The 14,770-nt window shown below is 37.1% G+C and overlaps 2 protein-coding genes across 2 annotated transcripts; both read left to right on the top strand.

The window, feature by feature from the left end:
- Window positions 1-5,417: 5,417 nt before the first annotated feature.
- Window positions 5,418-6,380, top strand: LOC125353566 (olfactory receptor 14J1-like). Its single transcript, XM_048349258.1, has one exon. It carries the CDS (start codon window positions 5,418-5,420, stop codon window positions 6,378-6,380), a length of 963 nt encoding a protein of 320 aa, XP_048205215.1.
- A 6,941-nt stretch (window positions 6,381-13,321) lies between these two features.
- On the top strand, window positions 13,322-14,284 carry LOC125353565 (olfactory receptor 14J1-like). Its single transcript, XM_048349257.1, has one exon. The coding sequence runs from the start codon at window positions 13,322-13,324 to the stop codon at window positions 14,282-14,284; it is 963 nt and encodes a 320-aa protein (XP_048205214.1).
- Window positions 14,285-14,770: the final 486 nt, after the last annotated feature.

The following is a 14,770-nucleotide window of genomic DNA, read 5'->3' as shown; positions in this document are numbered from 1 at the left end:
AAGTCATTTCTAGTTGTGTCAATATTTTCTAAGGTGGTCTAATAAAATTAAATAAAATATTGAATAATAGTAGGGCAAGTAAGCGTTAGTGGAAACAAGAGAGTAATAAGGAGGGAGGTAATACTATTAAAGTACTAGGTGTGAATATATGGTAAAAGCCCTTTGAGAACTTACCAAGAAGTAATGAAGAATATCTCACAAATGAATGATATGAAGAGAAGACAGGTATTTCTTAAGCTGAGCATATTGGAAAGGAAAGATGATGGAGGTGGATAAAAGAAAGAAAGTGAATATGGTGCTAGTACTTTGTATACATGTCTAGAAGAGTGCAATCTGCTGCAACTGCTTTGTGAAGGAGGAAAAGGGGAGGAAAAGACTGATCAAGAACATATTTTGTTCCAGTTATTTTTGAGATAGGTCTCAATGTGTTAAACAGCTACCCCATACAGCTTGAACTCTGGACCTCTTACTCTTGCCTTTTTTTACGTGTTTATTCATTCATTTATTTATTCTCAAATTATGTTCAGAGGGGTTACAGTTTCATACATAAGGCAGTGAGTACATTTATTATCAAAACTCCTACCTCCTTCACTAATTTTTTCCTCTTCCCCTCCTCCCCAGTTCTCCTCCTCCAGCCCAGGAGTTGTAGAGTTGGATTACAGCATATTGTTTTGTAAGTATTCCTGTTGGATGGGTTCACTTTTTACCCTTTGTCTCTCTATTTTGATGTTCCTCTTCCTTTCCCTAGTTCCAATAAACATATGTACAATACCCAGGATACAGAAAGCAGTAACAGCTACATCAGGGGTAAAACCCTGGGGGAAAAAAAATGACAAAAGAAAGTGGCATAATTTTCAATGGCACATTGAAAATAACAAAGACAACAAGAAACCATTATTTCTATAACTTGGAGTTCCTTTCACTTACCATCATCCTATGTGTTCATATGTATATAGTTAACTATTGTGATCTTCTGCTAGGACTATCGTAGACGTGTACTAACTATTACCAATGAGGAAAAGCATAGAGTCTACGTTTCTTTGGGTCTGGCTCAGTTCACTTAGTATATTTTATCTTCCCGGAAGGTTGAGACATGAGACCACAGTTAGAAGCCAAGCTTGAGGGACAAATCAGTGATTCACTTGAAGAAATCAGGCACTGAATCAGGGCATGCCAAGGCTGGCTTATAAATGTCATGTCATGTCTCAACATTCGGGGTAGATAAAATTATAGTCATGAGCGATCAGTGGCTAACTCAATGGATTTTTGCTCCCCAGATAAGTGGTTTTATAATTCAAAAATATTAAAACTCTATTCAAAGAACACATGCAAAATGTATTCAAAAGTATTTCAATTTCAACAGATATTTTGAATCATAAACATGTCAACTTTAATAAAAAATTTCCATTGATATTCATCTCTCTGTAATGTATTATTTCCCTAAACAAATCAATCTTCGTTTATTCCATAGTAATGTTCATGTTCTCCTACATGTTTGCAGGAACATTTATGATTGAGCATTTCACACTTAGCTGTGAATACACCTGGAATCATTTGAATGAATAGTAGGAGGGAGAGTACAAGATCCATACCTAAGAACTATTCAGTAGTTCCACAACTTTTCACTGAAAGACCATGAGGAGAGGACCACACCATTGCAGTGCCTCATTTATCCTAAATCACATGCCTATGCACACATGTATCTTAGTCTAGATAATCCATACTATGCCAATATCCTACTTAATATCATAGACATTGGTGATGAATATATGCTGTAGCTTTCTTCTTCAGGCTGTGACTTGTGGTCATATATATTTTTGTATTATTATTCATTCATTTTATCAGTTCCACAGCACCAACACCTGCTTGAACTTTAATAGTCATCATACTCAGTTTACAGATGAATATGAGAAAAATTGGTGTCTCAAAAATATTGAAACTTCCATTCTATTCTATGGCTCATGCAGTGAGTTCACATCTGTGATACTAACCCATTGGGATGTAGAAAAGAAGAGAATGTAAGTTCAATACCAGCCCAGGAAAACATTCACAAATCTGCATTGTTATCAATAAAAATTTGACCATGGAGTAGTGTACTTATCATTCAACTTTGGAAAAATATAAATAGGAAGATTATGGTTATGACAGGCATAACTATAAACAATATTTCAAACAAACCCACTAAAGTGAAAGGGTTGTGGCTGTCTAGTTCAAACCACAGCAGAACTAAAAATACATGAGCATTTCCAATGTATAAAAATGATATTTAAGTGTATTGTTCATTTTACTAGCAAATTATGTTGTGGATGTCAACACAGAGATACTGAAAATATATTATTACAATGTCTGAAGTATTATGGGCTTTTTTCAGATGATAAAAGTGTTATGAGGTAATAAGTTTGATAAGAAATGTACTCACTGCTTTATGTATGAAACTCTAACCCCTCTGTACATATTTTCACAGTCAACAAATAAATAATTTTTTAAATCTCGATAGAAAAAGTGATATGAATTCATACTTATCCTCTATTATTTACTTTAGGTATTAGACAACTCAAACTGTGCAACTGTGTCCTTATTATACTTTTTAGTCCAAAACTAGTTATGAATTGCATTGTCTTTTGCATTTGCTAGAAAATGTTGTGTGCTAGTACTTTAAATGAAACATTAATGATCACAACTTAGCACTAAGTATCTACATTTTTCAGTTTTTCTGTAAATCTACTTACCAGAAATACTCACATTTTCAGATAAATCCAGGATACATGAGGATGATGTAAGTGGTAAAATCCCTTCAAAATCTGCGTACTAATTGCTCACCCCTGTAATCCTAGCTACTCAGGAGGCTGAGATCTGAGGATCACAGTTCAAAGCCAGCTCAAGCAAGAACATCAGTGAAACACTTATCTCCAATTAACCACTAAAAAGCTAAGAATGGGCCTCTGTTTTGCCTGCAGCATAAAAGCTCAAAGACAGTAGTTCAGACACAGAAACTAGGCCCTGAGTTCAAGCCCAACGACTGGATCTCTCTCTCTCTCTCTCTGTCTTCCCCCACGCCTGCACAAAAAAAGAGAAAAAGAAAAACATAGCATTGGTGGTGCATAGCTCTCAAAGTACTTGGGAGTTTGAAGCAGGAGGCTAGAGTTCAGTCCAGTCCAGAAAAAGATTTCAAGTCTATAAGTGAACAATTAAAACATCAATAGACAGGAAATGATAGACAGGGACAGGGAAGGTGGGAGAAAAAGGAGGGAGGGGGTAAACATTTTGACAGGAAATCTAATCACTACCTTATATATGTAACCATAACCTTGACAAAATTAAATAATAAAAGATCAAAGAAGGAAAAAATGATATGGTTGAGGCACAGCTTTGTTGAGGCTATTGAAATGTCTAAAATATATTTTAAAAGATAACTTTTAACTATGGCTATGCCTCAAATACTCTGTAGTCAAGAAAGAAACATTTTGGGGGATATGAGGGACAAGGTAACAAACAGTACAAGAAAAGTATCCAATGCCTACCGTATGAAACTGTAAACTCTCTGTTTATCAGTTTGATAATAAAAATTTGAAGAAAAAAAAAAAAGAAAGAAACATTTTGCCAAAGAATTAAGATAAAGTGTAGAGCCATAATACAGACTTAGGCCACCTGAGTTTCATGCCTACAGGATTACCACAAAAGTCCATGTGCTTTCCTTAATAGAGTACAAAATGATAGTAAGAAATTCCTTCTGTATAATACTTTAACAAATAATATTAAGACCAATAAAAATTACACAATAATTACAAAAACATATGTGTGAATACTAGAAATAAATAATATTTTCCCCTACTAAGCCTATCTCTCCTGGTTGGAGTTTAAGGAAAAATGACAAATATAGAAAATGCAAAATTTATAGCATGGTCACAGAAATATAATATGTTTTAATCTCTACGATCACCTTGTGAGTTTTTCAAGGAGAACAATTAGATGATTTCTGGGAATTCTCAGAAAACATATTTATTACCTTCACTGTCATAATGAAAGACTGAAATAGCTGATATCTGAGATTCGGTACCCAGGCCTCAAGGTTAAACATAAAGATGATCACAAACATCTAAGTTTCTAGGAGGCTCCACCTAGACACACAGTTACTTGAAACTCATTCAAGTTTTCCTGTTAGACTTTCCGAAGTGCACCACTCAGCTGCCAAAGTGCTGCTTCTCATGTGGAGCTCAGACCCGCAGCCCAGGCTGCACCTGAGAGCCTGGCAGGCGCTCGGCTTCCTCCTGGGAACTTGTGAGTGTGCGCATGCGCCCTGAATCTTCACAATTCTCTAGACAGTTCATAGGTCCTTTAAGTTTCACAACCTTGAGCTACGGGCAACAGAATCGCATGTTTGCCAATCCACTCTGTCTTCATACGAAAATTTCAACGATCTCAGTTTCAGCCTCCACGGGGAGTGAGAAAATGATTTCTTTTTCCGTTCAGCATGTATGTGTTTTGAAAGACATCACTCTTTACCTCGCCCAAAATGCCTCAACTGATCATGTTCTCGGGAAAAACAAGGTTTTGAAGGTCTTTGTGATTCTAGAAGAGATGTCAGATGTTGTTACTACTTTCCATACCTAACTGTACACAGAGAAGAAAAGCGGTGAGTCTTCAAATTTTGAATGAATAGGGAAAGAGCGTGAGAATTATGACGTTAACAATCTGCGGGTTGGTTTGGGGATTCAATATTGTTCATTTTAATATGAAAAGAAACATAAATCACTGAAAATGAGCACATCTTAAAACTCATTTTTAATCTATGTACATTTATTACACTGATGGGCAGAGATTTGAAAACCTTTAAATTAAGAAATATTTCTACTGATGAGTTAATCTAATGAAGAATCATTCACGATCTTCAAAGATTCTCTGACACATGTAGGTAATAGAGAAAAATCTCTTCTGAACAATACTTCAATTTAATTGTCTTTTTGTCAAAAGTCCCTTTGTGTCTTTGTAAATACATATTTAAAGCCAGGAAGCTGTTGCTCAACACTGGAATCCTAGCTATTCAGGAGCCCGAGAGATGAGGATCATGATTCTAATCAAGCTCAGGCAGAAAAATCCATGAGACTCATCTCCAATGAACCACCATAAACTTGGAACTAGGACTGTGTTTCAAGTGGTAAAACACTCGTCTTGACCACATTAGTTTATTCACAGTGCCCAGGAATTGAGTTCTAGTCCAGAATGGCCTCCACAAATAATAAATTAATAATAGAAGCAGTAGTATTACTAGTAAGTTTTAGTATTTTAAATTGACAGGCTAACTATTAGGAACTGCAGCAATAAATAGTCATTAACAAATGGGTAACATTTAAGCTTCTTTGACTGGATTTTACATATGATTAAATTTTCCAGGTGCTAATACAATTTGTATGTTTCAAATGGTTCTGACAAACAGAACCAAAGTAAGTGGATTCCTCATCATGGGGTTTTCTGAGAATCCTGATCTGCAGCTCTTACAAGCTTTCCTGTTCTTGGTGACGTACCTTTTGGCCTTGACAAGCAATTTCATCATCATCACCATCACAACACTGGATGAGCAGCTCCAGTCTCCCATGTATTACTTCCTGAAGCAACTTTCCCTTCTGGATGCCTCATTCATCTCTGTCACCGTCCCCCAGTCCATTGTCAATTCCCTCACAGGCAACGGCTATATTTCTTATGCTCAGTGCGTGCTCCAGGTTTTCTTCTTCACATCTTTTGCCTGGGCTGAGGTAGCCATTCTCACGGTGATGTCTTATGACCGCTATGTAGCCATTTGCTACCCACTGCACTATGAGCTCCTCATGGATCCCAGAAAATGTAAGAGAGGTGTGACAGCTGTTTGGGTAAGTGGAGGCATCACAGGAATCATGTACACAACTGCCACATTTTCTATTACATTCTGTAATGCCAAAGTAATTCATGAGTTCTTCTGCGATGTCCCTCAAATCATAAAGCTCTCCTGCTCCAATGATTACCTTGCAGTCATTGGAGTGAATATTCTCATAGCTGTGGCAGGCTTAGCCTGTTTCATCTCCATTGCCTTCTCCTACATCCACATATTCTCCACAGTTCTAAGAATCCCCTCTGCTGAAGGCCGATCTAAGGTCTTCTCCACCTGCCTGCCACACCTTTTTGTTGTCTCATTTTTCCTCTCCACAGGCATCTGTGCCTACCTCAAACCAACTTCAGACTCTTCAACTACCTTAGATCTTTTGCTATCTATCTTTTACACAGTAATTCCTCAAGCACTCAACCCTGTTATCTACAGTCTAAGGAATGAGACTATGAAGAGAGCTATCCAAAAGTTAATATTGGACAGAGACTTCACTGAGAAAAAAATGGTTTTTCAATGCCATTGAGAGATCTCCAATATTACGTATCTTGAAATTTTTATTAGCAGAATTCCTTCGATATGTTGTACCAATAAAAAGCAACCAAGATGCATTGTGTTGGCAAATTCCTTTGTTGAATGGCAAATCCTATATACAATTACTTAGAGATCATACAATTCTATTTTGCAAAAGCAACCTTTTTTGTATAATCGATCATGCCCTAATGCAGTTGTGTTCTTCTCTTGTGTTAGAGGTAGTTTCCTTAATAATGAATGTAAGCATTAAAACTTGTTACAAGAAACCTTGACCAGCCTAATTAACCAGACATAAGCACAAATGACTATTTATCATATCTTTTATCCACTCAGTTATTAACTATTTAACCCATCAATAATAACCAATATATGCATATTTCTTTTTTGAATAGTGTACCAATGATAGCTTTCTATATCATGTTTAATGTGCAAACTCTAGGGCTTGAACTCAAAGCCTGGACACTGTCCCTAGGCTCCTTTACTCAAGGCTTGTGCTCTATCACTTTGAGCCTCAGCAGCACCTCTGGTTTTCTGGTGATTAACTGGATATGAGCTTTTCATGGACTTCTGTCCCTTTGCTACCTTTGAACAGCATTCCTTAAATCTCAGGCTACTGAGCAGCTAAAATCTCAGGATTACGCCACTGGCACTAGTTGTTTCATCGAGCCAACTTAATTTGATATTGCATTGGTTTTTTAAACTATACATACATTTGTGTTTAAATTTCCTATTTTTATGACATTATCTATGCATTTAAAATGTTCCCAGATTTAGTAACTATTCCTTAGTTTAAGTCATTTCTAGTTGTGTCAATATTTTTTAAGGTGGTCTAATGAAATTCAATGAAATCTACTAAATAATAGTAGGGCAAGTAAGGGTTAGTGGAAACTAGAGAGTAATAAAGCGGGGGTAATATTATTAAAGTAAAAGGTGTGAACATATGGGGTACTATTGCAAAGGCCCTTTGAGAACTAACTAGAAAGAATGAAGTATATCTTGCAAATGAATGATATGAATAGAAGGCAGGTCTTTCTTAAGCTAGGCATATTGGGAAGGAACGGTGATGGAGGTGGAAAAAAGAAGGAAAGTGAATATGGTGCTAGTACTTTGTGTACATGTCTAGAAGAGTGAAATTTGTTGCAACTGCTTTGTGAAGAAGGAAAAGGGGAGGAGAAAACTGATCAAGAACATAGTAAGCATGTATAGAAATGTTCCAATGAACACCCACTACTAATATGTACTAATAAAATATTTGAAAGAACCATTTTCAAATATTTAGTGAAAATCAATATATACCTCAGAAAATTTTTTGTTTGGCAGTACTGAGGTTTAAACTATTAAATTTGTGCTTTTCAGAAAGATAATATACTCCTGGAGACAGACACTCAGCATATTTGGCTCTGGTTATTTTTGAGATAGATCTCAATGTGTTAAACAGCTACTAGATACAGCTTGAACTCTGGACCTCTTACTCTTGCTTAGCTTTTTTCCCTTATTTAACATCTTTATATGTTTATTTATTCTCAAAGTATGTGCAGAGGGGTTACAGTTTCGTACATAAGGCAGTGAGTACATTAATTCGCAAAAAAGTTACTTCCTCCACTCATTTTTTTCCTCCCCCCCTTCCCTCCCGCCATCCCATGAGTTTTATACTTTGATTACAGCATATAGTTTTGTAAGTATTCCTGTTGCATTGGTTCACCTATTAGGCTTTTTTTTTTCATTTTTTTGCGGGGGGAGGGGCAAGTCCTGGGTCTGGGACTCAGGGCCTGAGCACTGTCCCTGGCTTCTTATTGCTCAATCTAGTACTCTGCCACTTGAGCCACAGCGCCACTTCTGGCCGTTTTCTGTATATGTGGTGCTGGGGAATCGAACCCAGGGCTTCATGTATACGAGGCACGCTCTATTCCCACTAGGCCATATTCCCAGCCGTCTTTTTTTTTTCTTTGTCAGTCATGGGTCTTGAACTCTGGACCCGTGCACTGTCCCTGAGCTCTTCAGCTCAAGGCTGGCACTCTACCACGTAGAGCGACAGCACCACTCACCTTTTACCCTTTGTCTCTCCATTTTGATGTTCCTCTTCACTTCCCTAGTTCCACTAAACATATGTACAATACCCAGGATACAGAAAACAGTAACAGCCACATCAGGTGTAAACCCTGGGGGAAAAAAGACAAAAGAAAGGGACATAATTTCCAATGGTACATTGAAAATAACAAAGACAACAGGAAACCACTTATATCTATAACTTGGAGTTCATTTCACTTAGCATCATCCTATGTGTTCATATGTACATAGTTATTAACTATTGTGATCCTCTGTTAGGACTATCATAGACACGTACTAACTATTATCAGTGAGGAAAACATAGAGTCTATGTTTCTTTGGGTCTGGCTCAGTTCATTTAGTATATTTTATCTGCCCAGAAGGTTGAGACATGGGATCAAAGGTAGAAGCCAGCCTAGAGGGATAAATTGCTGATTCAAATCTCCAGTTCACCTGAAGAAATCAGGCACTGAATCAGGGAATGTCAAGGCTGGCTTATAAATGTCATGTCATATCTCAACATTCGGGGTAGATAAAATTGTAGTCATGAGCGATCAGTGGCTAACTCAATGGATTTATGCTCCCCAGATCAGTAGTTTTATAATTCAAAAATATTAAAACTGTATTGAAAGAATATATTCAAAATGTATTCAAAAATATTTAAAATTCAACAGATATTTTGAGTCATAAACATGTCAACTTTAATAAAAATTTTTCATTGATCTTCACAACTCTGTAATGTATTATTTCTCGTAACAAATCAATCTTTCTTTATTCCATAGTAATGTCAGTGTTCTCCTACATGTTTGCAGGAATGTTTTGTAGTTGGGCATTTCACACTTAGCTCTGAATACACCTGGAATCATTTGAATGAATAGTAGGGGGGAGACTACAAGATCCATACCGAAGGTCGTAGTTCCACAACTTTTCACTGGAAGACCATGAGGAGAGCACCCTACCATTGCAGTGCCTCATGTATCCTAAATCACATGCGTATGAACACATGTATCTTAGTCTAGATAATCTATACTATGCCAATATCCTACTTAATATCATAGACAATGGTGATGAATATAGGTTCTAGCTTTCTTCTTCAGGTTGTGACTTGTGGTCATATATATTTTTGTATTATTATTCAATCATTTCATAAGTTAGACAACACCAACACCTGCTTGAACTTTAATAGTCATCACACTGAGTTTACAGATGAATTTGAGGAAAATTGGTGTCTTAAAAATATTGAAATTTATATGAATCTGTAACCCCTCTGTACCACACTTTGACAAGAAAGAAAACAGTTTAATTAAAGAACTATTGAAATTTCCATTCCATTCTATGTCTCATGCAGTGAATTCACATTTGTGATACTAACCCATTGGGATGTGGAAAAGAAAAGAATGTAACTTCAATGACAGCCCAGGAAAACATTCACAAATCTGCATTTCCATCAATAAAAGCCTGAACAGAGGAACTGGAAATATGGTCTAGTCGTAGAGTGCTTGCCTTGTATACATGAAGCCCTGGGTTCAGTTCCTCAGCACCTCATATAGAGAAAAAGCCAGAATGCTGCTGTGGCTCAAGTGGTCAAGTGCTAAAAGAAGCCAGAGACAGTACTCAGGCCCTGAGTTCAAGGCCCAGGACTGGCAAAAAAATAATAATAAGATTAAAAACCTGAATCGAGTAAAGTGTACTTATAATTCACCTTTGGAAAAATATAAACAGGAAGATCATAGTACAGGTTAGGCCCAGCATAAACATAAATAATTCCTGGAAAAGCTAAAGTAAAAGGTTTATGGCTAAGGAATTTTCTGGAAAGTGAAAGACCCTGATTGCAAACCCCAGTAAAACCAAAAATAAATTAACACTTCCAATTTATGAAAATGTTAAAACTCACAAGGTATTTTAGTTCATTTTATCAAAAAATTATGTTGTGGATGTCAACACAGAAATACTGAAAATATTTTATTACAGTCTCAGAAGTATTAGGAGCTTTCTTCAGATGATAAAAATATTATGAAATCATACTGCTCCTATTTAATTTGCTTTAGACTGTGGGCATTTCAAACTATGCAACTGTTCCATTATGACACTTTTCAGTACAAAACTAGCTATAAATTGCATTGTCTTTTGCATTGGCTAGAAAATTTTGTGTGCTTGTGTAATCTCTTCAATATCTGGGTACTCATTGCTCACCCCTGAAATCCTAGCTACTCAGGAGGCTGAGATCTGAGGATCACACTTCAAAGCCAGCTGAAGCAGGAAAGTCAGTGAAAGTCTTATCTCCAATTAGCCACTAAAAAGCTAAGAGTGGGGCTGTGTCTGGCCTTCAGCACAAAAGCTCAAAACAGAAGCTCAGAGACAGAGATCAGGTCCTGAGTTTAAGCCCCAGGACTGACACACACACATGCACACACACGTACACACACACATGCACACACACATGCACACACACACAGTCTCTTCCAATTAGAGGAAAGAAAAACACGGCATTGGTGGTGCATAGCTCTCAGTCAAAGTACATGGGAGGTTGAGGCAGGAGGATGGAGAGTTCAGTCCATTCAGATAAAAAGATTTGAAAATCTGTAAATGAATATTTTTTTAAATAGAAAGGGTTGGGGGGGAAGGGAAGAAAGGAGAAAATGAGGAAGGCATAAAAATTTAGACAAGAAATGTACTCAACACCTTATATATGCAACTCTAACCCCTCTGTACACCATGTGGACAATAAAATTAAATAATAAAATAAAAAAGAAAGGATAGGGTTGAAGCACAGCTTTGTTGAGGCTATTAAAATATTCTTAAGACAACTTTGTAGAGTTATGCCTCAAACAGTTTCTAAACAAGAAAAAAAGATTTTGCCAAAAAATTAAAAGTAAATTGTAGAACCAGAATTCAGACTTAGGCCACATGAGTTTCATGCCTACAGGATTACCACAAAAGTCCATGTGCTTTCCCTAATACAGTACAAGATGATAGTATGTGAGAAATTCCTTCTGTATAACAGTTCAACAAATAATATTAAGACCAATAAAAATTATACAATAATTTCAAAAACATATGTGTGAATAATAGAAATAAATAATATTTTCCCCTACTAAACCTATTTCTCCTGGTTGGGGTTTAAAGAAAAATGTCAAATATAGAAAATGCAAAATTTACAGCATGGTCACAGAAATATCATTATATGTTTTAATCTCCAGGATCACCTTGTGAGTTTTTCAAGGAGAACAATTAGATGATTTCTGGGAACTCTCAGAAACCATTTATTACCTTTACTGTCATAATGGAAGACTGAAATAGCCTACCAAAGTGTGACATTCAGTACCCAGGCTTCAAGTTAAACATAAAAATGACCACTAACATGTAAGTTTCTAGGAGACTCAAGCTAGAGATACAGTTACTTGAAACTCATTCAAGTTTTCCTGTTGGACTTTCCAAAGTGCACCACTCACCTGCCAAAGTGCTGCTTCTCATGTGGAGCTCAGACCAGCAGCCCAGACAGCACCTGAGAGCCTGGCAGGCGCTCGGCTTCCTCCCCAGCTCCTCCTGAGACCTTCTGCATGGGAACTTGTGAGTGTGCGCATGCGCCCTGAATCTCCACAATTCTCTAGACAGTTCATAGGTCCTTTAAATTTTCACATTGAGCTACAGGCAACAGAATCGCATGTTTGCCAATCCACTCTGTCTTCATATGGTAACTTCAACGATCCCAGTATCTGCCTCCATGGGGAAAGAGAAAATGATTTCTTTTTCTCATTTGGCATGTGTATGTTTTGAAAAGTGTCACCCTGTACCTCACCCTAAAAGCCTCAACTGACCCTATTTTCTTGGAAAATAAGATTTTTAAGGTCTGTGTGATTCTAGAAGAAATGTCAGATGTTGTGACGACATTCCATAGCTTTGTAAACACCTAGAAGAAAAACGGTGAGTTTTCTAATTTTGGATGAAGAAGAGGAAAATACTGTGAGAATTATGACAAGATTAACAATCTTCGAGTTGGTTTGGGGATTCAAGGTTGTTAATTTGAACATGAGATAAGCATAGGTCACTGAAAATTTGAACATTTTACCATTCCTTATTTGATTTAGGTATATTATTATAGTGATGAGCAATGAATAGGAACTCTTTTGTTTTGTTTTGTTTTGGCCAGTCCTGGGGCTTTAACTCAGGGCCTGAGCACTGTCTCTGACTTCTCTTTGCTCAAGGCTAGCACTCTGCCACTTGAGCCACAGCGCTACTTCCAGCTTTTTCTATATATGTGGTACTGAGGAATCGAACCCAGGGCTTCATGTAAACGAGGTATGTACTTTAACATTAGGCCATATTCCCAGCCCCCTGGATATCTTTACATTATGATATACTGGTATTTATGAGTTTACTTAAGTAAAGAGTTATCCAAGCTCTTCAAAGAATCTTTAACACATGTAGGCAATAGTGAAACAACTTAATTGAATATTACTTAAATTAAGTTATTTTTTGGAACTGATCTTAGCTACTCTGGAGCCTGAGATCTGAGGATCATGATTCCAATCAAGCTCAGAAAGAAAAGTCCTTGAGACTCTTAGCTCCATTTAAATATCACAAAGTTGGAAGCAGAACTGTACCTCAAGTGATAAAACACTACTCTTGAATACAATAGTTGAGTGACAACACCCAGGCTTTCGGTTCATCCCCAGAAGGGACACACAAACCCAAAACTATAAATTAATTTTAGTCTGCTACTAGTAGTAGTAATGTAATATGTATTGCATTTAAAAAATGAGACATTACTTATCAGGAACTGTATACTAAACAGTGATTACGAAATAGGTGCTTTTTTAACATGCTTTGTCTGGATTTCACATATGATTAAATTTTCCAGGTGCTAATACAATTTGTATGTTTGAAATGGTTCTTACAAACAGAACCAAAGTAAGTGGATTTTTCCTCATGGGGTTTTCTGAGAATCCTCATCTGCAGCTCTTACAAGCTTTCCTGTTCTTGGTCATGTACCTTTTAGCCTTGACAAGCAACTTCATCATCATCATCATTACAACACTGGATGAGCAGCTCCAGTCTCCCATGTATTACTTCCTGAAGCAACTTTCCATTCTGGATGCCTCATTCATCTCTGTCACCGTCCCCCAGTCCATTGACAATTCCCTCATGGGCAATGGCTATATTTCCTATGCTCAGTGCCTGCTCCAGGTTTTCTTCTTCACCTCTTTGGGCTGGGCTGAGGTGGCCATTCTCACCGTGATGTCTTATGACCGCTATGTAGCCATTTGCTTCCCACTGCACTATGAGCTCATCATGGATCCCAGAAAATGTAGGAGTGCTGTGACAGCTGTATGGGTAAGTGGAGGCATCACAGGAGTTTTGTATATGGCTGTCACATTGTCTCTCACATTCTGTAAAGCCAAAGTAATTCACCAGTTCTTCTGTGATGTCCCTCAAATTGTGAAGCTCTCCTGCTCCAATGATTACCTTGCAGTCGTTGGAGTGGATAGTCTCTTGACTGTGGCAGCCTTAGCCTGTTTCATCTCCATTGCCTTCTCCTACATCCACATTTTCTCCACAGTTCTAAGAATCCCCTCTACTGAAGGCCGATCTAAGGTCTTCTCCACCTGCCTGCCACACCTCTGTGTTGTCTCAATTTACCTCTCCACAAGCCTCTGTGCCTACCTCAAACCAACTTCAGACTCTTCAACTACCTTAGATCTTTTGCTATCTATCTTTTACACAGTAATTCCTCCAACACTCAACCCTGTTATCTACAGTCTGAGGAATGAGACAATGAAGACAGCTATACAGAAGTTAATGTTGGAGAGAGACTTCACTGAGAAAAAATTGGTTTTTCAATGCCATTGAGAGATCTCCAATATTATGTATCTGGAACTTTTAGTTAGCAGAATTCCTTCGATATGTTGTGTCTATAAAAAGCAACCAAGATGCATTGTGTTGGAAAATTCCTTTGTTGAATGGCAAGCCCTATGTACAATAACTTTGAGATCATACAATTATATTTTCAAAAGCAATATTTTTAGTATAAACTATCACTTCCTAATGCAGTTGTGTTCATCTCTTGTGTTAGAGGTAGTTTTCTTTAATAATGAATATAAGTATTAATACTTGTTACAAGAAACCTTGACCAGCCTAATTAACCAGACATAAGCACAAATGACCATTTATCATATCTTTTATCCTCTCTGTTATTAACTATTTAACCCATCAATAATAACCTATATATGCATATTTCCTTTTTGAATAGTGTACCAATGATAGCTTTCTATTCAATTTTTATTGTGTAAATTGTAGGGCTTGAACTCAAAGCCTGGACACTGTCCCTGATCTCCT

Source organism: Perognathus longimembris, chromosome 6 (assembly GCF_023159225.1).
Source record: "Perognathus longimembris pacificus isolate PPM17 chromosome 6, ASM2315922v1, whole genome shotgun sequence".
Classification (NCBI taxonomy): domain Eukaryota; kingdom Metazoa; phylum Chordata; class Mammalia; order Rodentia; family Heteromyidae; genus Perognathus; species Perognathus longimembris.
This window is presented reverse-complemented; position numbering and strand designations above follow the sequence as displayed.